The sequence below is a fragment of the Cryptococcus neoformans genome, chromosome 13 (genome assembly GCF_000149385.1).
Source record: "Cryptococcus neoformans var. neoformans B-3501A chromosome 13, whole genome shotgun sequence".
Lineage (NCBI taxonomy): Eukaryota > Fungi > Basidiomycota > Tremellomycetes > Tremellales > Cryptococcaceae > Cryptococcus > Cryptococcus deneoformans.
Window position 1 is genome coordinate 350,140 of NC_009189.1, and position 22,500 is coordinate 372,639.

Consider the following 22,500-nt stretch of genomic DNA (forward strand, 5'->3'; position numbering starts at 1 on the left):
CAGCGGCACCCTGTCGGTCGCATTAGTAAAGACTTCTTGGCTTCTAATCTGGAACCCACCCACTGAGGCGATGTTACCAGCAAACCATTTCCAGTACCCTTCAGATCTTTTGAAACCGAACAAAGTCTTGAAGTAGTCCTTAAACGCAAAGTTAAGTGCTTGGGTAGGGAAATATCGGATAACATTGGCTGTGTTTCCTCGCCAGAGAGAGACGAGGCCTTCATCCTTGTAAGTACGAGCAAAAGTGTTGATGACGCCTTTGTATGGTGTCGAAAGACGACCTTGTTTAATCCTACAGAAGCTCATAAATATGGCTCACAGGCATCTTTTAAGAAGAGTATGGCCTACATCTCATCTTGGTTCTGAATCAAAAGTTTGACACGCTCAATCGGGGCGGCTGCTGTTTTGGAGATGGCTGCAGACACTCCACCCATCAAGAAGTTTGTTAGGAAGCCAGAGACATCTGTGTCGGTTGGTTTTTTGACAGTAGATTCTTGCACTTTGGACATGTTTACTGTTTAAGGGGCGGCTGTCTCATTCGGTCATGACAAGTAAATGCATTTTCACAAGGCACTTACAAGGCTTGGAGGCAATCAGTATGAGTCACTTCTTGTCTTTCACCGAGGGCTGGTAACGTCTGCGAAAAGTGTCGTCGGTACCGTGATCAACAAGTCAATATACCCGATAACGAATTACGAAGGGACTGTTACAATAATTAGGGCGGGGTAGAAGAAGAAATAAGAATATGATGAGAGCAGAGATGGAAATGGATCACTAATCAACACTCCTTTTTCGTCGTTCTTAATACGATAGCCTCACGGTGGTGGTGCACATGATGTATAGCGGCTCATACATATTCGCCACCCAGTACGCAAAGGACAAAGCCCAATCGTCTCATCGATGACCGGCTGTATGCATGGGCAAGCATGTCATTTACGAGATCTTTCCGTTCATTTCCCATCACAACAGCATTTTCGGGCACCATGCCTCTTTCCGACTCTTAATTTTCACATGGCGTCATCAATAGCCCACTAACACCGCCGAGCCTTTGTTTGACATGAACTATTAATAAGTAGCACTTCAGCAGAGCTCAGTAATATTCATAGAATCAAGCAAATCGCTTTCTATCGTGTTTCGAAAGTTGGATGATGCTGACCTTTTTACTCGCAAGATCAGAACAGCATGTTATATGTCTAACTCTGATTCGTTGGAGATGGCAAGAGCTAAAAAGATGACGCCAATACGTAAATAATCAGAATGATAACGATTGATTGATAAAACTGCGACCAGCGCGGCGACAGGTCGACGGATGAAACTGATTATTCGAGCCTCGCGTAATCAGAGGTCTTACCATCATCCATTCAGGCTCCATCCTCCACGCACCTTCCTCCGTCGTCTTCTCCGCTATTCTTTGTTCGAACTTCAATTAGTTCGCAAAAGGTGCTATGATAGTGTCATAATACTTCTACTCACCTCCATCCATATCGCCGTTGCACATCAGGGTGAGTCATAGTAGTACTCTCAGCAGTGGGCATCGTGGATGGAAGGTTACAATAGAAACTTCCCATTCATCACATCAACTGTGGAGCGAAGGTAGGTTGGGCAGGGGATAGGGGAAGATGTCGGAGTGTCCAGCCGCAATCTGGCCAGCAGAGGGTTCATTCTTGGCTAGATGACCTGTTGTTGATGATAAAATCGGGAGCTTACTATGTATCAAACCGTTCACAAGTCAGCAGCTCATGACGGCTTTCCTATGTAATCAACAACGTATGTTTTCTCATCTCCGTCATCCTAAAGCAGGAGCGAAGGATTTGATTCCACATCTGCATGACGGCCTGACTATGCCTTATGATTTGGTAGCAGAACGAAGTATTGAGTATTTAGCTGTTGGTCGATCTGAATCAGAATGTGCTTTTAGTTGATTCCTAAACAATCTCATGGGAGCTCTTTATCCTTAGACTGTGTTAGGCAGTTGCGATCAATAGCCTAGCCAGCATCGGGCTGGCATTATTTCGTAGAAAAGGCTAAAAACCTGAATTTCAAGTCACTTCCAATATTGGTCGTCATCAGGAACTTAGCATGCAAACGAAAAACATATTTCCAATAGAAGAAAAACAAAAGAGCGAAAGCGATAAAAACTAATAAATGTGAATAAGAGATTCGAGCCTTTCGAATAAACTTGCGCCGCCTACCCCTAACCTTCTTTTCTCTTCGACTCAGTAATGATTACCCTGCCCATCTTCATCCCTCACCCGCCATTTCCTGTTATCTAGATGTTGCGAACGACCCCTCATAGCTACATATTGACATTTGTCATAAAAACAGATTTCCAAGAACGGGAAAAAGGGAAAGACAAAAAATTAAATGAAGGTACTTGATCTGGCCGATGATGGGAGCAGTTTACTTGGATTCTTTGGGTCCGGGAGCGTACTCTTCCTGCCCTGGAGGGTGGGCAATGTCCATCTTGGTTCGCACGTTGTAGAATACCTTGAGGAACTGTACACACAACCATCAGTTTGAAACTGGTCAATTGAGCGGGAAAAGGTGATATACCTTGGTCCTCGCACCTTGCGCCGAGATACCATTGTCCTGCAGATCCTGATCTGTCATCAACACCATGTCGTTCCAGTTGGACTTTTCAAAGTTGGGCGTATATTTCTAACGGTTCCCGTCATCAGCATCCAAATCATACCGATAGACTCTCAAATGTGGATAAGTTAAAGACTCACATGCAATCTGAGAACTCTCAGCCAGTTGGGCACATCCTCCAAAATCCTCACATCCACATCTTCGGGTCCTGCCACACCAGCGCCACCACCAGCACCTCCACCACCAGTCTGTTGACCAGGTGCGGGGGAGTGGGACTTCATAGGGTTGGGACTTCGCCTTCCAAGCTGGTGCTGTTGTTGATGTTGGTTGTGGTGTTGGTTAAGATGCGAAGACTGGTCTCGACTGGCGCCACGTCGAGACGGGTTCAACCCCGGCTGAAGGCTAGACGCGGAGACGTTGAACGGCGAGTATTGGGAGTTTTGGAGTTGTTGTTGCATAGCGAGCATCTGCGCCGCTTGGGCTTGTGCGGCAGTCAAACCGTTTAAGCCAGGGTTCACACCTCCCAATCCTGCAAGGTTGTAGTTCAGTCCGAGATTAGCCAACGTTGCGGGATCGGCACCGATACCCAAGCCGCCCAAACCAAACTGATCCACAAGAGGCGAGCGTCCCGCTGTTCCAAATTGGTTAGGAAGAAGGCCAGAGGGTGTACCAGGCTGGGTAGTATGCGGATTGACAATCTCACCGTCGTCGTTGTATTGGCCTGAGACGTTACGAGAAGTCTGGCCGGAAGAGTAACCGCCAGTGGGCCGTCGATACTTGCGAGCATCATCAAGAGGAAGGTAACCAGGGTTGTTGAGCTGGAGGGTCGCCATGTTGAGAGCCTGAGAGAGGTCGGCGACGCTAGCAGGAGCGGTGAGCTTGCCATCATTGAAATTCTGTACAAGGGGGGTGTTGACCATGCTCGCCCAGCTGGCGTTATTCCCAAACGGACTGGCCATAGGGGACTCATGTCCGATACCCAAGCCAATACCGGGGCTACCAGCAGAAACTCGAGGAGAGCGAGGGAAGGCAGTGCTGTCACGGTGGAGGGATTCTCGAGGTTTACCCGAAAAGTCAGTAGACTTGGGTCGGGGTTCAGGAGTGGGCGACTTGCTTCGGCTACGGCCAGAAATGTTACTTTCCAAACCCGGAGATGTACCTCGCTCGATCACCTGATCAAGCTGACCTTGCCACCTGTCGTGCGGCTGGAGTGTACCAGGAGCGGAGATACGGTTCTGCCTTGCTTTCGCGGCCTTTGTTGCAGCATCATCTGGAGCGAGATAGTGCCCATTACCAGAAGAGCCAGTGAAACCGGCTCCGCCGCCTGCGGAGGGGGACTTGAGGTTCATATTGGACAGCTTGGACTCGACCTGAGTCTGGAAAGAGTTGTTACCGGAAAGGCTGGGGGAGAGGAGAGCAGACATGGGGTCAGATTGGGACATGTGGTGGAGCACCGAAATGAAGAAACGGATCTGGACCGGAGTGGAATATTGGAGAAGAGAGTACAGAGCGGCAGTACGCTCAGCCTCAGAGAGAACGCGGAACCCTGTGTATAATCAGCGGCGGCCGTAAAGCTGGAATAAATGACTTACATTGCTCAATCGCGCCAAGCTCTTCGGTAAAGTTTTGGTCTGTGCTCGCAGCCGCCATTTCTTCAAGGGTCGCTTCCCAGTTAGCAAGGTGTTTAAACCATTGATCAATTTGCTCCGCTATTCTTGTGTCAGCACAAATTCATGATGCAATAAAAATCGACACACCTTCGGGAGTCTTGGCCTCGCGGGTAGGAATGAATTCACTGCTCGGCCTAGGACCCGTAGTGGCAGAAACGGCCCTTCCGCTGCCAACGCCGCTTGGCCTGGGGCTCAAACTGTCCCGGTTTCCCATACCCATAGCGACGGACGAGCTCACGTGTCTGGGTTGGCTAGAGGAGCTAGGAGACGCGAGTCCAGGGCCCAAGCCGAGGGATCCAAAACCTTTGGAGTTACCGGATGTGGGAGGACCAAGAGATTGGCGGGTGAGTTTAGCCGGGTTGGCAAGGTTAACAGGAGGTTCAGGGGAGGGAGAGGGGGAACGGTGAGGTCGAAGAGTGTGGGAAGCCATATTGTGCCAGTTGTGTAGATTGATTAGATCAGTTGCTTCAGGAGTAGTATAACACGAGTTGATGACCAGCCGTCAGACGGACCTGCACCGGGACTGTGTCGCCAAGGTTAGCTAGGCATGAATGAGTGACGTGCGACCCACAGAATATAAGGTCTATGCCACGAGATAAAACAGGGTGCGGGGCCAATTAGGAGCAATTTGTACCAATGACAGGGGAAACATGTAGTTGAAGAGGGATAACAAAGAAAGACATGCCATGCCAGCATCAGCGCCACATTCTCTTCTACAACTTCAGACTCTTCCTTTGATGGGGCGACGCGCTTCCCTTCTCAGCGGGCACGCGTCTGCTTCACCGAAGGAGAGGCATGGACTCACTGCGTTGGTAGAGAGCGTGAGTGGGTGGGATTATGAGACTATGTGCAGGATTGTGAGGCCTGCTCTTCGTTATAAGTAAAGAGTTTGGACGTTTCTGCGTGATGTAATATGGGAATAAAAGAGAAAATATACGTAAGTACGCTGCACCACCACCCCGGCGGGGGACCAGCAGCGACGCGCTTCGACAACGCACAAATCCAGTGTCCGTGTGGCGAATCAGTTTTCTTAACTGTGCTTTGTTATATTAATTACTTTACTAATCGAATTTTTAGGAATAGGGCGGCCGGACCTGAAATGCTGATTAGAAGCTGTCAGGACCTGGGGGTTCCTCCTCCCTATTAAGTGGCCGTTCCGGTGACTTAAGCACCACATAAGTAATGGTCTTTTATTCTACATACCCAAGAACAGCAGTTGATTAATTGATATGCATGCGTGGCTCCATTTGGGGGGCGCATTTCCGTTGCCCCTTTATTTACTCGTTGAAATCGGCAATCCCAAATCGCTCATCATTAATTGGTGCTGAATCCTTTCCTTCTTCTGAAAAAAGTCTCCTCCGTTGTTTACTATAATATAGCCAATGAGTACCAAAAAGGACTACAGTTGAGATGGTCGAGTCTTCAAAATAAACGAATGAGCTAGAGTCAACGCAAGGAAGAGTTAAGTCACATATATAACCGCTGGTTGCCCCGCCACCACCGTTGTTTGTGTTAAGAAAGACGGACTTTTTCACCACCTGTCACTCATCATAGTCCTTGTTCCTCGCACGTGATGCTGTAATGTGATCCCTTAGCTCTTGGGAACTTGAAGTTTCAGGCGGCGATGCACTACGCAGGCCATTTCAGTCACAGCTCATAAAAATGCTCTACTTTTCATCCTATCATCATTGTTGACCTATGCATTTTCCTTGGGTTTTTATCTACAATAGGACAACTTCAAATTCCTTCTTTTATAAGGTTTCGCCAAGCTAATCGCCCGTTAACCTGTTCACCTCTCATGGAGGTCCATTTCTTTTCTCACCGGTATATAACAACAGAAGAGAGTAAAAGAAAGATAATGTCCAAATGGTTTGTCCTATAGGGAAAGGGAGTAATGGTATATCAACCAAGTAAGTGTGTACAATTTGCCCAACTAAAGTGAAAAGAGAAAGAGACTAAATCAAAGTTAACGAAGGGGTATCGCGCAAGAAGGGGTTTAGGTCGTGTAAACATCATTCACAAATTGATCAATGACTCTCAACATCCCTTAGATGTTGATGGCCCCTAACAGGAGACCCAATCCTAACAACCCTCCCATCCACTCCACCCTCTTTCCTGCAGAAGTCTTGGCCCCACCCTTGGACGTACTTCCCCCTCCGGATCCTTCTTTTCCGTTACTAGTGGACAAGGTTCCCACGTCCACCGTGGCACTTCCAGAGCCTATTATACTCGTCGGATACGTCGATGTCGCATCCTCCGAAACGCTGCTTTCCTCGAGAGCCTCGTCAGTGAGGTATACTAGGGCCACAGAAGGTGCAGGGACAGGCACAATGCAGGCACCTCCATCGCAGGTAATGGTAATCGTTTCAAGGTCGCCGTACAGTCTTCCGTCAGAAGCGAACGACTGACCAAGAGTTTGGTTGGCCCAATAAATATCGTATTGCTCGCTCACACTGGCGGCTCGGAAATATCGGACCTGTACCTGGGTCGGGCTCTGGTTTTGGATGTCGATGGTAACGTCAAGATCGCTGCCCCCAGTGGAGTCATCGATAAAATTAAAGAGCACCATACGAGCGACAGCGTCGTTCTCGTAGATGGCATAGATGGGGTGGTAAATGTTATTGGCGTCGTACTCGGGTAATGGAGTGAGATCCACCACTTGCGAAGCGTTGGATTTGCCAAATGCTTCGGCAATGACGAGAGTAGGGTAGTAAACGGATCCGGGAGTCCACTGGCGCGTACTGGAAAGGTTGGAAGGGGGAGGAGTGAAGGGCTTTCTCAGAAATAAGCCAAAAGTATCCTGATCGAAGAAGTGTAGGAAAAAGCTTACGTTGTAGTAGACATTTTGACCGCCGACGTGCATTAAGGCGGCAGAAAAGTTGGCGTACGCCATTTGAAGGGCAAAATCGGTCATCCTGATATTCTATCAGTAATTCTCCCTTATTTTAATGTTCATCAAACGCACCACATGGCAGCACCAAAGCTGTCACTTAAACCAGCAAAACCACCACAACTCGCCGTGTTCGTCTCCAACATCACCAATTCCTTGCCAGCATTTTGCACCAGGACTGAATCCGCAAGGTATTCTCCTACAAGCGCTTGAGCACTAGTATGATTCAAGAAATCACTGAAAATGTCTTGAGCTTCGATTACTTTACCGTTGACTTTACAATTGTTTGTCGGGTAGTGCTGCACGGTAACCGCTGACAATCTGTCAACGTTTTCATCGAGCCAGCCGGCATTGATAAGGTCTGAAAATTCGAAGCCGGGAACATTGCAGCATAGAGAAGGGCCGAGGAAAGCATTGTTATTGAGCAGAGAACCATTGGAGACAATGGACTTGACTACGTCATCGTACTCAGTGACGAAATCGCTAACACCCCAGCCTGTAGATCGGTGGTTATGATTGACATATCTGCTACCTGTCAGCGCGCTGTACTCATCTTTTCTATGGAGTTGCTTACAAATCAGGTTCATTTCCCACACTTAAGCCTAAAAGACTGTCACCCAAAATTTCTTGCGCCCAATGAGCGGCAATAGGGATGTTCCCGGTGGGCGAGTCCACATCGGACTCGTTGAAGGCCAATCCAAAATACCATTCTGCTCCTACAAGGGATGTAATGTTGGACATGATGTAAAACAGTTCAGGGGAATAGTTGATGAGAGGCGTGTCGGTCTAAGCTCAAGGTCAGTCACGCTACTCTTTCGCCCTTTCGATGTCCGTGTATAATGAGACTTACAACGCCCGAGCTGACTTTTATCTTTTCCATGGCAACACCGCCCTCCAGCCCATCAACAAATATCGTACTTCCTTCCTGACTATTTCCTCCAACCCTGATAATTGGTCCTGCCCCCGCCCGATTTTGGATGTTGGCCATGAAATTCAAGAAAGGCACCTTGAGGTTACCCGATGAACTTCCTAGCAGACTAGTGGCAACGGACAGTTCGATGGAGAACCCAAGGAAGTTACCTTTTTGAGGTATGGACAATGACAAACCTTCGCTTGCTACTCCAGCACCATCGGACGGGATAGTGAGGGAAAGGGAAGTGACTGCAGGGGACGGAGGAGCCGGAGGAGTGAGCCGAGTTGGGTCGTATGCCGCTAAGCCGGTGTATGTCTCGCTGGCGGCTAGAGAGGATGTTGCGGTAGGCGTAGTATCGGTGTAGAGTGTGACTTCGTCGGCAAGGACGGTGTGAGAGAAGATGGATAGAATGGAGAAGAGGGCGAGGGTGAAGGAGAACGGGATTTGTGATAATAAGACCATGGTGTGATGGATGAGGATGCCAAAGGTGAATGATTATATGAAGATATAGAATAGGCGTTGGATGTTATGGTTTTAGAACAATGAATGTATGGGGGATAGTTGTAACCTGGTGTCTGGTGTATCTCTGATGGATTTGGATAGATTCCTGTCTCCCATCAATGGCTGGGGCCTTGGGAATGCTCGGAGATGTTATCGGATGTCGAGTATTATTGGTTGGATGCTTTGGGTATTATACGGCACAAATTATACAAACAACGATCGGCTAAGGTCCGGGCTGAAGCGTTGATGAGGACGTGCGAGATCTTGAGGCGTCCAGGCGCTCGACAGAACCCTGGCCACTATGTATGGGAAGAGGATGGAATTTAAAACGATTTAACAGGAAATGCGGGCAGTTGTAAAACGGGATGTGCATGTTACAGTCATGCTTGGGTAGGTCGCAATCCTTCGTATTTCCCTTCCTATCGCCCTCTTCCTTCTTCCTCTTCACTCTTTCCATCACAAAGGAAAATCGATTTACCATCTTGGGTAAACAGAAGGTCGGCTTGCACCGATTCACGGTCCTAATTAATAAATAATAAATATTTATGCAATCAAAACAAACTTTGCTTCCGCGCATCCGTTCCGGTGGGGCCTGGACAGGGACCTCCAAGTCCCTGATGCCCTATTCCAGCGATTACTCGCTCACATGCACCCGTCATCTCCTCCGTTTCCTAACCCCCTTATTAATAGGCCATGTATGTGCCAGTTCATGTGATGCCTCCATTGCCAAGCGTCAAACTCAAAGAGAGAGCTCTGAACTTAATATCTGGCTATTTGATTGTGAACGGAGAAAAACAAGCTGAACCAAATATGCAATGCGAAGAATGGAGAATGAAATAGAAGAGCAGAAGAATGGGCAGAAGAGCCAAGCCCAAACATCCTCCCAAAGCTCATGACGCCATAACGGCTTTGAGCTTGTTTGGGTCATCAGGGGAAAAGGTACAGATTACAGGGTAAACTAGAAAATCGGCTCCAGAAGACAAAAAGGGCAAAGAGCAACATTCAACAGACCAACAGAAAATAAAACAAGCAAAACAACGCGTACGAACGCGCTCGAGCATCTGCTGACATTTCGTGGATTTCAAGCCATGTAGGAACATTCCATTGCCTGTAATAACTGGAAGAGTGTCGTTGGTGCCCGACGTCGTTGATGCATATGCAGAACTTGTCATTCTTGCAAGCGACAACACCTGTAAGTGGCACGTGGACAGGGCCCCGGCGGAATAAACAACAGCAGGGGTGAGGGATGGGAGAAGGAAGTTCAAGAGTTGGCAGTAGGCAAAATTAAAATACATTTAAAATTTATATATGTATGATTTTATAAATTCACTTTAAATTTATTATTATGCTTTTTTTTCCTCTATCTTTTCCACCAACATTTCAATTACTTAAAATTGATTTATTTTAAATTTATATTTATGTTTTTTCTTGTAGGTTTTTGCTTAAATTAACTGCTGTGCTGTATGTAGATGACCAAAACTAACCCGGGGGGCCTCATTCGTACCACAATCAGCAGCATAAGGCTGGGTAGAAATGGACTGAGCTCGTAAACTTCTACAGCGCAGCATCTGTCGTTGAGAGTAGACGGTTGTTAATATGTATCCTTGTTTTCTGAAACATTCACTCTGGTAGGCGCTTCTTCTTCATCAGCATATATAATATAGTTCATTATAAATTAGATGGACATGGTGTCATTATCGACAGCGCTTCGAGGGAACTTCCGTTCACACTCTCAACCATTCTGATCTCGTTAATCTAACAGGGACAAGGATCCCAAAAACTAACAGCACTTCAACATACAGCACTTTGTTTGTCCGCTCTCTTTATCCCATTCTCGCGAGGCTCTTCTGAGAAGACTAGTGATTGACGCCATCTCTCGTATCATGGTGCACAAGCATCGGTCCGCTATCAGTTTGAGCGAGAAGTCGTAAAACTAAACGATCAGACTTGACAGTAGAGTCGCTAATCATGGAAGAGAAGGAGTAAGCAGAGGATTGGGAATACTCTGATGGACTAGATTCGTGGTCACGCTCGCTTTGATGGTCGTGAGAGAAAGAGGGTAAATCGAAGGCAACGATCTGTGACGAGGAAGTATCAGAATCTACCCATTCATTGCGCTGAAGTGGGATTGTGAGCGGAGGTGGTCGGTGGCCACTCGATGTTAAAGAGACCTGACGAGATGCCTTTGGCGAATTTCCAATTACTTTTGTAATTGCCGCTGGCGATCGTTTGCAACTAAAGTTATCATCTGGATCATCCTGCGTCATCTGTGTCGGCTTTAAAGGGGAATGAGAGATATTGAGAGCATTTATTGCTGACTTATGGCTTGCTATTGGCTTGATAGGTTCGGGCTGGGTGAAATGGCGATCCTTGGAAAGTATCGCACTTGCTGGTTCTGACCTGGTGGCATTATTATTCACTGGTGTTTTGCTGCTGGTTACCTGCCAAGGTAGCCACTTTTTGCCACAAGGATCTATCTCACAATCCGAAGGAGGACATTGCCGGGGCTCTTTTTTTTCCGTGGTTAAATTCTTTATTTCTTCAGTGGGTCGTTCTTCCTTCCCTTGCCAAATAGCCCTCTCAACCTTTTTGAGAGACACGCCCTGTGATAAGATCTGGGCCTGTTTCTTAAGCCCGCTATTATCTTTCCCGCTTTTGGGGTCTCCCTCAGCTTCATCGACCGCCGCTTGCCCTTTACATTCGCTTTCACCCTTATTCATGGTCTCCATCATTATTTGGGCTACCAACCCTCGCCTTTCAGCTTTGGCTTTCCTTTTCCGTCTTGTGTCATCTTCAACGGTGTCGTCATTGGCTGCTTTGGCTAGTTTTGAGTGCTTGACTTTGAAAAGCTTCAAAAAAGCCTCAGTATCCACCATCTCCATTTGATCTCTCTCCTCATTGACCGGCGGATCCCCATCGCCCTTGATAATTTTCATTTCCTCCTCTCCAACAACAGCAGCCTGGGATGGCTCGATCTCAATTTTCAGACCTTTGACCTTGCTCTTCAGCTTGTCGGCCTCTTTAATGTGCAATTGCTTATCATGAGCAGTCAAGTCATCCTCTTTGATAAACTTGGTGAGTTTCGAGTACTTTGACTTGCACTGGACGAGGAGCTTGCCTTTATCCGTGATCGAAATTGCTTCTGGGGCATCATTGGTTTCGGTGACGAACGACGATGGAGGCGATGATGCCTTCGAATGAGCACCGCCTTCATGTTGGGGCACGGAAACGGTAGCTTCAGCGTCCTTCTTGTCGCTGATCTGTTTTGTTATAGAGCCTCTCGCTTCCTTGATGACGTCTTTTGCTTTGCGCCCTTGTTTATTTACTTCGACCTCATCCATGAGCGCTTTAATCTTCTTCTCCACCCTATCTGCCTCTTTCATCATTTCCAGCTTTTCTTCATGCATCAAAGAAGCTCCACTCAAAGCCTTGGCAATGGCAGCATATTTGATTTTGTAGTGCTTGATCGCTTTGTCTTGTTCACTAGTAATGTTTTCGGGAAGGGGTTTGTCGTACAATCGAGGAAAAGGAGCCGGAGGCAATACTTCAGGCGATTTCGTTTCAATCAGAGGTTTTTTTGTTGGCTTTTCATCTTGGCACTGGATTGCTATGTCGACAGCTGAATGACTGATGTTGGGAAAACGTTGATCGCCCAAGGAATGATCCGGGAGGTATGGTTCGTCCTTGTCCTCATTTCCTACCACACTTTCATCCATCAAAACGTCAAATACTGGCTCTTGAACCGGACGAGCTATATCCATAGGCATTGTCTGAAAAAATTGTCCCTCCCCTTTGTTCTCTTTGATTCTTCTTGCTTCTTCGGCTTTTAGCTTGGCATTGACGGCCCTGCGTTTCCCTTTATTAAACTTCTTCTCCACCAAGGCTTCTTTCTCTGCAGATGGCAGATGGGTTTCTTGGACGTCATCAATTACCCTGCCTTTGTCGTTGTCGGGTCTCTGCTGTACCTCCTCTTCATTTTTACCATTTGCGAGACCCCCCTGATCCCGTTTAGCAGTATCGAGGGCCTGCATAGCTATTCGTAATTTTCCTTCTGTCTTCTTCACTGTGGTTTTCATCCGATTCCTCTCATCACCATTCTCAGACGTTTTGTACTTTTTGATGGCTCTATTGTGATTTTGCCGATACTCTAAAACATATGTTTCAAGTGCCTTGAGAGCCGTTGATTCATTTGATACAGTAGAATATGGGGTGGGAGTAAATTTGGCGGTATTGTCTGCAGCAGGAGTCGTATCACTCTTGCCTTCATGTCCTGCATGTTCGGTTTTCAATGGGCTGTTGGTCTTTTTCGAAAGTTCGTTCTGACCTCCTCTAATTTCCTTCCTCTCACTTGACCTTGGATCATTCGAATCACTATCGTCCCCGGTTTCCAGCTCCGTGTCCTGCAAAGCCCGGATGGCCTGCCTCAACCTCCTCTCTGCGCTTCTCGCTTCTTCATTCCGTCGTGTTCTTTCGCCCTGTTCCGGACCTTCTCCTTTATAACTTTTTAAAGCTTGGTTACATACGGCTTCGTACTTTTGTACATACGTTTTGAGCGGGGATATACATGATTCTAAGATGACAGGGCCAACGAGGGTAGGATGAGCAGGAGAGCTGAGCTTTGTGGCTGTGTTTTGCACATCACTTGAGGAGTGATAACCAAGGGACCACCATTGCGGACCTGGAGGGTATGTCATCCATGGATAACGACAGGGAAGTTGAAGATAACATCCATATGGAGAGACCATATGAGGCAGCTGCTGATGACACGGTCTGTTCACCGATGTATCAGGCAACCGGATGTTATTGGCAAGTGGAGGGCCAAAACTTGCAAAATAGTTGTCCACAAGATGATGCTGTTCTCTAGCTGGATCTTGTAGTGGAAGATGACTCGTTGCGTTATATTGAAGGGCGGGTGCCTCCTGGATAGGCTTGGCGTCAATTGGCTTTTCATCTTTCCTGTCAGTAACAGTAATGACCTCTGGCGCAGGAAGGTCAACTTTCTTTTCCGGGTCGGCTTCGTTCGTAGAAAATTCCTCATTCATTTCTTGGTTGGCGGAGTCCGCCTTGGGCTCTGAGTCAGTGTTTTTGTTTGTCGCGTGACTCTCAGCTACGAGCTGTCGTAGAAGTACCAACACTTCGCTGGCCACTGGATTGATTGCGGCTTGTTCTGTCGAACGCACTGGCTCCAACTTATCCTTGTCGTCTTGCTTGATCTTTTCAGCATATGTTGGGTCTGGTTCGACCCTTTCTCCCCTTGTCATCGTCAGACTCTCCTCCGTCTTGCTCCCCTTCTGCCTACTCAGCAAGTCTCTGGCAAATATCCTCACTCGTTTCTTCTCTAATGTCGGCGGCTCTTTTTGTTCGTCCTTCTTCAGTTCTTCTGCTCGTCTCGGCACTCTCGCTTCCAGCTTTTTGGTCGAGGCGAAAAGCGACTTGAATTTAAATTGGGGTTTTGGAGGCCGAGGTGGTGCGGGCGTAGGTGGAGTGGTTTCCTCTCCACTGCTATCCGAATCAACACCCAGAGGAGCGTACATGTAATTTATTCCTTGCTATGAGGGCTATAGCTAGTAAGCATATATGCATCATAACCAAGTTGTCCTACCTGGGCATACATCGTGCACTTTCGAGAATGTTCGTTCCTTTTCGGAACTTGCGTCAAAGGGCGACGCCAATTACGTAAAATGTTCGGAGGTGGTCGTCATAATATAGTCGTGGTGTTTTCTCGGTGGTTCTACAAAGTGCGATTCAATTCCCATCTCCATTTATATTCGGACGCCAGAGGTTTGCCTATCTGCAGCTGAATCTAAATTTTCCAGAAGAATATTAGCATGGTCAATAACACAGAATACTATAAGGTGAGTATGTCTATCTGTCCAGTGGCACACTCCAGCTGACATTCGCAGACCCTTGGTCTTAGTAAAGATGCTTCCGAAGCCGATATCAGGAAGGTGTGTCGTTTCTCATTTCCTCAGTCGCGGGAATGATGACTGACAAGCTGTCGATGTCTAGGCTTACCGAAAAGAATCACTGAAGTGGCACCCTGACAAGAACCCCGGAGACAAGCATGCCGCTGCTGAAGAGAAGTTCAAGAAAATCAGTGAGGCGTATGAGGTCCTTTCAGATCCTGTGAGTTTACGTGAAGGAAGTCATTTCAACCTGTACTAACAAGTACATGCAGAAAAAGAAGGAGATTTATGACCAATTTGGTGAAGACGGTCTCAAGGGAGGCGGCGCTGCCGGTGGTGGTGGATTTGGCGGTTTCCCCGGTGGTGGTGGTGGTGGCTACAGCAGTTTCCACGCTACGGACCCCAATGACATCTTCAAGTGAGATTGAAGTCATCCAGAATACTGAATTCCGGCTAACTGTATCTCGCAGCACTTTCTTCTCAAGCATGGGTGGTGGAGGCGGCGGTGCCGAAAACATCTTCACTTCCTTTGGCGGTGGAGGGTCCAGCCGTGGTGGACCGCGAATGCGTTCATCACGAATGGGAGGAGGCATGGGCGGTATGGGTGGTATGGGCGGCATGCCCGGTGGTTTTGGTGATGAGCCCTCTTCTTCCGCTCCCCCTCCTCCGGGAGAAATCATTAAGCCTCTTGCACTCACTCTTGAGGAATTGTACAAGGGCGGCACCAAGAGGCTGAAAATCACCAGGCATTTACAGAGCGGCGGACAGGCCGAGAAGATTTTGGAAGTTGCATACAAGGCGGGATGGAAGAAGGGCACCAAGATCAAGTTTGCTGGTGCGGGTAACGAGGATGAATATGGACAGTCTCAGTACGTTTGATCGCCTTATCGTTTTGACGGATGCTAACGTTGCTTTCTTCAGAACTGTCGCCTTTGTAGTTGAAGAGAAGCCACACAACCGATTTGAACGAGTAGACGATGATCTCGTCGTCAAGCTCAACATCACCCTTTCCCAAGCCCTTCTTGGTCCCGATGGTGGCGGTGCCATCACTAAGGAGGTTGAGCAACTCGATGGAAGGAGGATACAAGTTTCCTTACCGGAAGGTGTAAGTTCGCATCATTTTGTTCACGATTACCAATGTTGACCTTATCCAGCAAATCGTCCAACCTGGACAAGAAACGCGTATTCAAGGCGAAGGTATGCCTGTCTCAAAGGCCAGTTCAGTGAAGAAGAGCGGAGATCTTGTTGTCAAGTGGAATGTTGTCTTCCCCACCCGATTGACCCCGGAACAGAAGAAGGACTTGAGGAGAATCTTGGGTTAAGACTATAATTAAGAAAAAGAATAGAGCACGAATGAATGGGACATAGACATATTATTTTGGAAGAATTACGATAAAGCAAGCGAGGGAGTCCGTTGTCTGTAGCTTCGAATACAAGTTTTCAATCGTTCATTTCTTTACTTTTAATGCATTGATTGTATGACTTCCCCTCAACGAAGTCTGTTACGATCTGTACCCCCACATCACACCATTTTCCAAAAGAATGCGAAATACAAAAAAGGGCCCAAGAGTTGTTACAAGTAGCGAAGCAGTGCTTCACGCAAGGTTAATATCGTTCAAGGCACAGCACACTGCCGCTCTAAATTACCAATCAGTCATACTATCAACGTTTGAGTGAGTAACGACAACTGACCGATGATGCCCATCGTATTGCCTCACAGTCTCCCCAAGGCTCAAATCCCATAGCCTAGCTGCATGATCGCTCGAGGCTTAAGCACTTTGTCAGCTCTCTCCATAGCGGTTTGGCAGATCGAAGGCTTACCAGTCACGAGATACGCGGAGTCCGCGCTAAACGCCGCATCCCAGACCCATCTTTGGTGGCCTGTCAAAGTCTTTTCAAGAGTATAGTCTATTCCCGCCGTTGACCAAATCTTGACAGTATGATCTGCTGAACATGTCGCAAGGTATCTAAATAGGACCGCATTAGTAGATTCAGATTGAAAAGGAAAAATGCTTACTTGGTGTCGGGGCTGAGAAGACAACGAGTGATGTACTTTGTATGGGCTCGGAAACTGGTGACAGGGACGAGATTAGCGTTGGCATTCGGCACTGGAATGATACGCCAAACGTAAACCATCCCCTGTTCAATCAAGAGTCAGTTGTTGGACTCGAATGTGAGAACGGAAGATGAGACGCACGCCGTCATTGGCAGCTACGAGAGTATTTCCGTCCGATGATATACTAACGCTTCTGATAGGTACATCTTCATCCGGTACCTATCCTTTGTCAGTATCTGTTTGTGATATGAACAACGGGAACGTGTCTCACAAGTTCGTGTGTACATGTGTTCTCCGCCAAGTCCCATATCTTGACTGATCCTGACTGATCACAGCTTATCAATTCTCCTTGATTCGGGTGGATTACAACGTCGTTGACAGGGCAATCATGTAGGTATATACGTTGAGTTTGAGCCGTCCTGTACCAGGATGAATCCATCAGCTATATTATCACATGGAGCAAGGGATCAGAGTGATATACCGTGTGTCCCACACCTTGACTGTTCCGTCTTCGCTACCCGTGACAATCCATTTCCCTAAAGCGCTGTATGCTAGAGCAACTACATTCCCGGTATGGCCTTCAAGGGTTGCTATCTGCAAGATAAGTTCGTCAGTCATATACATTCCATGATGTTCTGGCGTACAGGAGTGTTCGATAATGACTGAATATCCCATATCCTAACCGGCATCAGCTAAAACAGCTCGAGGTGAAATGACATGCCAACTTACCGGACAGTACCATTTCCAGCAGCGGCTACATACGCCTTATTCGGACTGATAGCTAACCTGTTCACTTGTTTCTGCATCTATCTCTCAGCAGCTATACATCTAGCGATCTGCGAAAAAAGATGAACGGACCCATTGTGGTGAGAGTGTTATTTGTCGATAGCAAATACCACTCCACGCTTCCCAGAATCTTATGGTATGATCATCTGTATGTAGCCCGGTCAGCACCCACCTCTCACTCAGTTACCCATCTTCTCATGTCCACATAGATTTATAAGCTATGAGCGATACTTACATCCAGCAGTACAAAGAATGACGCTCATCTCTGCCGCTTGAGCTTGTGCGGCGGCATCTGAATTGTAGCCTTGTGAATCCGGAGCGTGAGTCTGTGTGGGTGCTGGGGCCATTTTCGTTGATTCTTCCACTTTGGTTATGGTTGACCGATGAAAGTTGAAGAAGGTTTCTCGTTTGCAAGGAAAGATGGATCTTGTGTGGGTTTAATAATTGATCGCACTCTATCAGGCGTATCAATCAGTCTAAGTCTACTAGTATTATAGCCGAGGATGTCTTCTGTCTTCTTTATTTATTATTTACGAGTAGTAGTTATTAATGCGGACATAGCCGCCAGGTAAGACCTAAATAACACGCACCTATAACACAAGAAGAGGAAGTAGTGGTGGTGGAATGTTCGTCTATAATAAGGATGTCTTCTCTTCTCTTTTCATGCAGAGCGTGGAGCTAAATAAAAGCTATCATTTATAACAAGAGCAGTTCTTCAAGAAGGAAAGAAGGGCTTCAAAGTTGGGAGGACGCAGTTTTTTTTTTTTGGCACACCTTGGTTGCACGTGTCACGACAGTGTGTAATCTCAATTTATTCCATTAGGGTACTGGTGTCACTCGGCTGTTCTCTTATAAGGTAATCTGATAGATGTAATGTACTATTAATACAGTCATAGATACAGCGGCGTCGTGAAAGGAAGTTTAATTAATTATGAACCCCTCGTGTGAATTAGCATGCTCACAGCGCGATACAAGACCGAGCGGACATTTGACAAGGATCCGTAAGGATTGCAACAGGTCCCTCCTATTTTGTGTTGGGATCCCATGCATGTAAATCCTAGTTATCCAAGCAATACCTCGTAGATTATACTATGAGATGTGTCAGCGCAACTCATCCTCATTATTCCGAGCTAAAGACTTACACGCCAATGTTCACAACTATCAAAGGTACTACAGTTCGATATCAGTTCAATGTGTCCGATACACTAACGGCGCTTTCCTCTGTGGAAGGGAACCTGACAACAACTCACTCCGCATCAATGTTCTGGTCGCCCCAATGAGGTTCACCAACTTCGCCTTCACTCCGGCCCCTTCTGACCCACTTGCTCCACCAAAACCGGCAGTGTCAAACATTTGTGGTGCAGGCGAATGGCCGAATCCCGCATTGGCTGTTGAAGATACACGGGTAGACCATCCGACTGTTTGGACGCGAGCGGGTTGACGGATTCATTGGAAGAAAGAAAACGGAAGCATGCCAGTCAGCATCATCATCTGATGAGAAATTACAGAGACAGACGCACTTCTCGCAAGGAAACGTTCTTCATTGAGGATGGCGATAGCGTTTGTGAATAGGAGCCCGATGTAAAACAGGCTGCCAAAGTATCCAAAGACCATCGAATAGGTTGCGTTATTGATTGCGAGACCGTAGAATGAAATGTAGAAGCTTCAGCAAAACGCAGTTTCGCGGCGCCTTGGTGGTGTTCTTTCAATGTTAGACTTTGAAACGTTTGGTCGGAGTAACTGTAACTGGGTCGGTTACAAGACAAGAAAAGCTTGGGCAAGGGAAAAAGCAAGAACTGACCGACAGGACGAACGAAGTGCGTAAATATACGAACAAAACCCGCCGCGGTCGCAGCGTCTTGTGGTCAAATGTTATGATGTCAGGACTTGTACAAGCTGACAGCTGATGCAAATATTATCTCGATACAACTACGCAGATGCATGGAAAAAGGAAAAGGAACTACGGAAGAAAAGATTAGAGTACAAAAATAGACAATTCATAAGAGTCAAAGTAGGCATAATAGTTTGTAGTTTAGAATTGACGATCACTCGCTAGCCGCTAGAAGACTTTTGATTTTTTACGACGATGTTGGAACGATGGACAAGTGATGAATAAGTGTTCCTCGTGAATTGCTTGTTTCGTTGTTGTTGGAGTAGAACTGCAGACGATTGTTTATGATGGGGGATAGACTATAATACTGCTGCGCTAAAAAGGAGTAATTTTCTTTTCGCCCCCATCCCTTTCCCGAGCCATGGCATTTAGTGGGGAACGCGAAGAGATGAATTAATTAGAGGCAAAACTCGCGGAAGAGTTGGCGTGGTGGCCAAATTAAAAGCTGCCGCCGGTCGGCGGTGAGCACCTTTCTTCAAGGACGGAATAATATAATAATGAAGATCTGTTCTTCTTCTTAAATGACTTGCTTCTTCGTCTTCTCTATGCAGCTCGCTGGAGAGTGAAGGCATAAATAAATATACACCTCCACCGGGAGTGACCATCTGCCAGCAATGCCGTACATAGAAACGATTTTAGACTGAGGGAGATGTCATGACGCTGTATGACGCAAGTTGCGAGATAGTGCCTCTATGACGTACTTCCTGCACTTCGTCTTCTCAACACTTCTTCACTCCCCCTTCCCGCCCCACCACCCGCTCCTATGCGTCAACAAATCCGCCTTATATATGTGCATGCATGCTGCCGTACTTCCCACTGACTTTTTCTTTTGACAACTCACACAAACAACAACATCATCAACTCATCCAACATGGTCGATCTTGGCGCTCCTATCGGATCTCACCACTCCTCTAACATTCCCGCCTCAGAGCAAACGGGCTTCAACTCTGGTGTCGGCGGTGAACACGCTTCTTCTGGTAAGCTTTTTTCCTATACCTTTCCCATCCATCTCTCGGGACTTGACCTCAAACGATTCAGGCATCCCCAAAGGAACTCCCATCGCTGACCAGTTCATGGGCGGTCACCCTTCAGGTGCTACGGGTACCACCGCCGGTGTCGGAAGCAAGCTTGACAACTCTCTCGACCATTATTCTGGTTCTGGAGCAACTGGTGCTACTAGTACTGGCCATCACAGCTCTGGTCTTGGTTCAGGTGCCGGTGTCGGTGCTGGCGCTAGCACTCTCGGATCTTCTGGAAAAGAAGCTGTCAGCGGACAATACGCTGGCAGTGGAACTAAGGATGCCTTGACCGGTCAGAGTGAGTGCCGCAGCAATGCGAAATCCACGGCACCATGCTCATTATCTGCAGCTGGCCACACCACTGGTGCTGGCGTTGGTCCTTATGGTGACAATCTCTCTTCTTCAACAGGTGCCCAACATTCTTCTACAACCGGCTCTGCTGCTAGGGCAGGGCAAAGCGCTGTTGGTGGTGCCTACGTTGGAGGTGCTGCTCAGGATGGCTTGACTGGCAAGAGTAAGTATCATTCATCGCTAGCTGCTACCTCCTGCGCTAACAAGCCATTATAAGGTAAAGCTTCCACTGTCGGCGAAGGTGTCGGTCCTTACGGTGAAAACCTTCCTCATGGAACTTCGAGTACTACCACAACTGGCCACCATGGGGCTCGAGATGCTGCGCTAGCTTCTACAGCTGGCGGAGCTTTCGCTGGCGATAAGTACGCTCATTCCAAGGACAAGAGCCTCGGTACCGACCCTACTTCTACTGGCGTTTCTGGTACCACCAGCGGAACCGGTGTCGGACCTTCTGGCGGAGCCGGTGGTCATTATGGCAAGGGTGCCGCTGCTGCCGGGGGTGCAGGTGTAGGTGCCATCGGCGGCGCTGGCGTTGCTGCCGGTCTTGCTGGTAGGGATGGCACTTCTCACAGTGCTGGTACCACCACCACTGCCGGACAACATGGTTCTGCGCTTGGAGCTGGTGAAGGAGGAATCAGCGGCACCCCCATCGGACCTGGTGCTGGTGATGGTCTTACCGGTGCTGGTATTTCCACAGGCGTTGCTGGTGTCGGATCTGGTTACGGTTCTGGTGCCGGTTCTGGTGCCGGTGCCGGTACTGGTGGTGCCGGTGCTGGCTCAGAGCTTGGGGCTGGAGGTGCTGGTGCTGGAAAACACGGTCGAGCTCAGCCTGACGAAGACCGAGGTGGTAAGTCTCGACATCATCTCATCGTGTTGACATATCGCTGATTTTATAAACGTAGCTCCGCTTTCTGACCCCAGTGACATCGACACTGGCGGCCCCCACTCTCTTGTTTACCAAGAATCTACCGGCAAATACGTTCACCGACGTGAACTTGAGGGTGATGTCGGTAAGGCAGAGTCCAATGTGAAGAATACCGCTGAGAGGAGGATTTAAGGGGAAGAAGGATAATAGCAAGCCAACGGAAGAAGAATAGCTTGCAGAAGTAGTCATTCAATAATTCGAGCTCTGTAGCCTTCTGGAACATGTATTGATCAAACGCATCAATTGTTTTATCTGCCAAATGGTTGTTGGTTTTGTGCATAGACCCGATGCTGTATGATGTGATTGCTATAGTTACAGTACTGGTACAATGTTTACACAAGACAACATGAAGCGCCTGATATGGAGGCGACTTTCGAGAGTCTTTTATCGACAAAACAAGAGACCAGCTCATCTGTTCTCCCAACTCATTCATACCCTCCGTAGGCGTCATTCCTTCCATATCCTCCGTTTTGCGCCCAAGCTCTTATCGCATGATCGTTATAACCTCCATAGCCTTGGTCCTGCCCCTGTGATTGCCCGTGCACGACCGGCGGTTGTGGCTCTGGATATTGTGAATAGCCTAGGCCGCCAATCGTTCCTTGTGGTGGATACCCCGCTGGCTGGTTTTGAGGCTGTATTGGGAAAGCGCCCGTACTCGACTGAGGGGATGGATCGATTGGCGTCATGTTGTACACCGAATTTGAGTCGCGGTATGAGCTACTATCTCTTGAGTATCGAGTTCCATAGCTATCGCGCTGGAGCATAGGTGGCTGCGCAGAGTAGCCTTGCGCGTTAGGGAAAGGAATGTATCCTTGAGATGGATTGGAAGTTTGATACAAATTGGGGTGAGGGAATTGGTCGCTGGAATTCGTGGTTCTGATCGATGGTGGGCGAGCTTGCTGCGAGTTGCAAGAGCCGATATTAGCGATGATTAACTTTCACAAACACAAGTACGCACCCTGATGGCAGGATTTGCATGGCTAGTAAGAGGTAGAGGGGGAAG

General features: G+C 47.7%; 8 protein-coding genes across 9 annotated transcripts in view; 2 read left to right on the forward strand and 6 right to left on the reverse strand.

Annotated features, from left to right (window-relative positions):
- The window catches only part of CNBM0950 (ADP/ATP carrier protein), a gene marked incomplete at both ends in the record, with an annotated part of 1,168 nt that extends 659 nt beyond the window's left edge, over window positions 1–509 (reverse strand). The window contains 3 exons of the mRNA XM_767082.1: window positions 1–10; window positions 64–292; window positions 349–509. The exon at window positions 1–10 is cut by the window's left edge and continues 222 nt beyond it. Coding sequence (XP_772175.1) covers window positions 1–10; window positions 64–292; window positions 349–509 — 400 coding nt within the window. The remainder of the gene's footprint in view (window positions 11–63; window positions 293–348) is intronic.
- A 1,891-nt stretch (window positions 510–2,400) lies between these two features.
- CNBM0960 (hypothetical protein) lies at window positions 2,401–4,689 on the reverse strand (the record flags this gene model as incomplete). Its single annotated transcript, XM_767083.1, has 5 exons — window positions 2,401–2,496; window positions 2,554–2,658; window positions 2,730–4,135; window positions 4,182–4,298; window positions 4,347–4,689. 5 exons carry the CDS (start codon window positions 4,687–4,689, stop codon window positions 2,401–2,403), a joined length of 2,067 nt encoding a protein of 688 aa, XP_772176.1.
- Window positions 4,690–6,306: 1,617 nt separating this feature from the next.
- CNBM0970 (hypothetical protein) lies at window positions 6,307–8,524 on the reverse strand (the record flags this gene model as incomplete). The annotated part of the gene is made up of 5 exons (XM_767084.1): window positions 6,307–7,032; window positions 7,090–7,174; window positions 7,225–7,674; window positions 7,724–7,935; window positions 8,000–8,524. 5 exons carry the CDS (start codon window positions 8,522–8,524, stop codon window positions 6,307–6,309), a joined length of 1,998 nt encoding a protein of 665 aa, XP_772177.1.
- Window positions 8,525–10,979: 2,455 nt separating this feature from the next.
- On the reverse strand, window positions 10,980–12,330 carry CNBM0980 (hypothetical protein; the record flags this gene model as incomplete). Its single annotated transcript, XM_767085.1, has 2 exons — window positions 10,980–10,993; window positions 11,046–12,330. The coding sequence occupies 2 exons, from the start codon at window positions 12,328–12,330 to the stop codon at window positions 10,980–10,982; spliced, it is 1,299 nt and encodes a 432-aa protein (XP_772178.1).
- Window positions 12,331–14,391: 2,061 nt separating this feature from the next.
- CNBM0990 (hypothetical protein) lies at window positions 14,392–15,791 on the forward strand (the record flags this gene model as incomplete). Its single annotated transcript, XM_767086.1, has 7 exons — window positions 14,392–14,418; window positions 14,467–14,511; window positions 14,573–14,689; window positions 14,742–14,887; window positions 14,940–15,338; window positions 15,391–15,574; window positions 15,624–15,791. 7 exons carry the CDS (start codon window positions 14,392–14,394, stop codon window positions 15,789–15,791), a joined length of 1,086 nt encoding a protein of 361 aa, XP_772179.1.
- A 273-nt stretch (window positions 15,792–16,064) lies between these two features.
- CNBM1000 (hypothetical protein) lies at window positions 16,065–17,658 on the reverse strand (the record flags this gene model as incomplete). The annotated part of the gene is made up of 11 exons (XM_767087.1): window positions 16,065–16,107; window positions 16,162–16,237; window positions 16,291–16,436; window positions 16,487–16,608; window positions 16,667–16,744; window positions 16,797–16,944; window positions 17,007–17,119; window positions 17,170–17,203; window positions 17,255–17,325; window positions 17,384–17,457; window positions 17,547–17,658. The coding sequence occupies 11 exons, from the start codon at window positions 17,656–17,658 to the stop codon at window positions 16,065–16,067; spliced, it is 1,017 nt and encodes a 338-aa protein (XP_772180.1).
- Window positions 17,659–20,073: 2,415 nt separating this feature from the next.
- On the forward strand, window positions 20,074–21,629 carry CNBM1010 (hypothetical protein; the record flags this gene model as incomplete). 2 transcript variants are annotated; one of them, XM_767089.1, is made up of 5 exons in its annotated part: window positions 20,074–20,179; window positions 20,241–20,519; window positions 20,571–20,735; window positions 20,790–21,419; window positions 21,475–21,629. In XM_767089.1, the coding sequence occupies 5 exons, from the start codon at window positions 20,074–20,076 to the stop codon at window positions 21,627–21,629; spliced, it is 1,335 nt and encodes a 444-aa protein (XP_772182.1). The 2 variants fall into 2 exon arrangements, with proteins under 2 accessions (XP_772182.1, XP_772181.1); XM_767088.1 differs by having other exon boundaries at window positions 20,295–20,519.
- A 293-nt stretch (window positions 21,630–21,922) lies between these two features.
- The window catches only part of CNBM1020 (hypothetical protein), a gene marked incomplete at both ends in the record, with an annotated part of 6,321 nt that continues 5,743 nt past the window's right edge, over window positions 21,923–22,500 (reverse strand). Inside the window, 2 exons of the mRNA XM_767090.1 lie at window positions 21,923–22,396; window positions 22,456–22,500. The exon at window positions 22,456–22,500 is cut by the window's right edge and continues 73 nt beyond it. Of these exons, the coding sequence (XP_772183.1) occupies window positions 21,923–22,396; window positions 22,456–22,500 (519 nt within the window). The remainder of the gene's footprint in view (window positions 22,397–22,455) is intronic.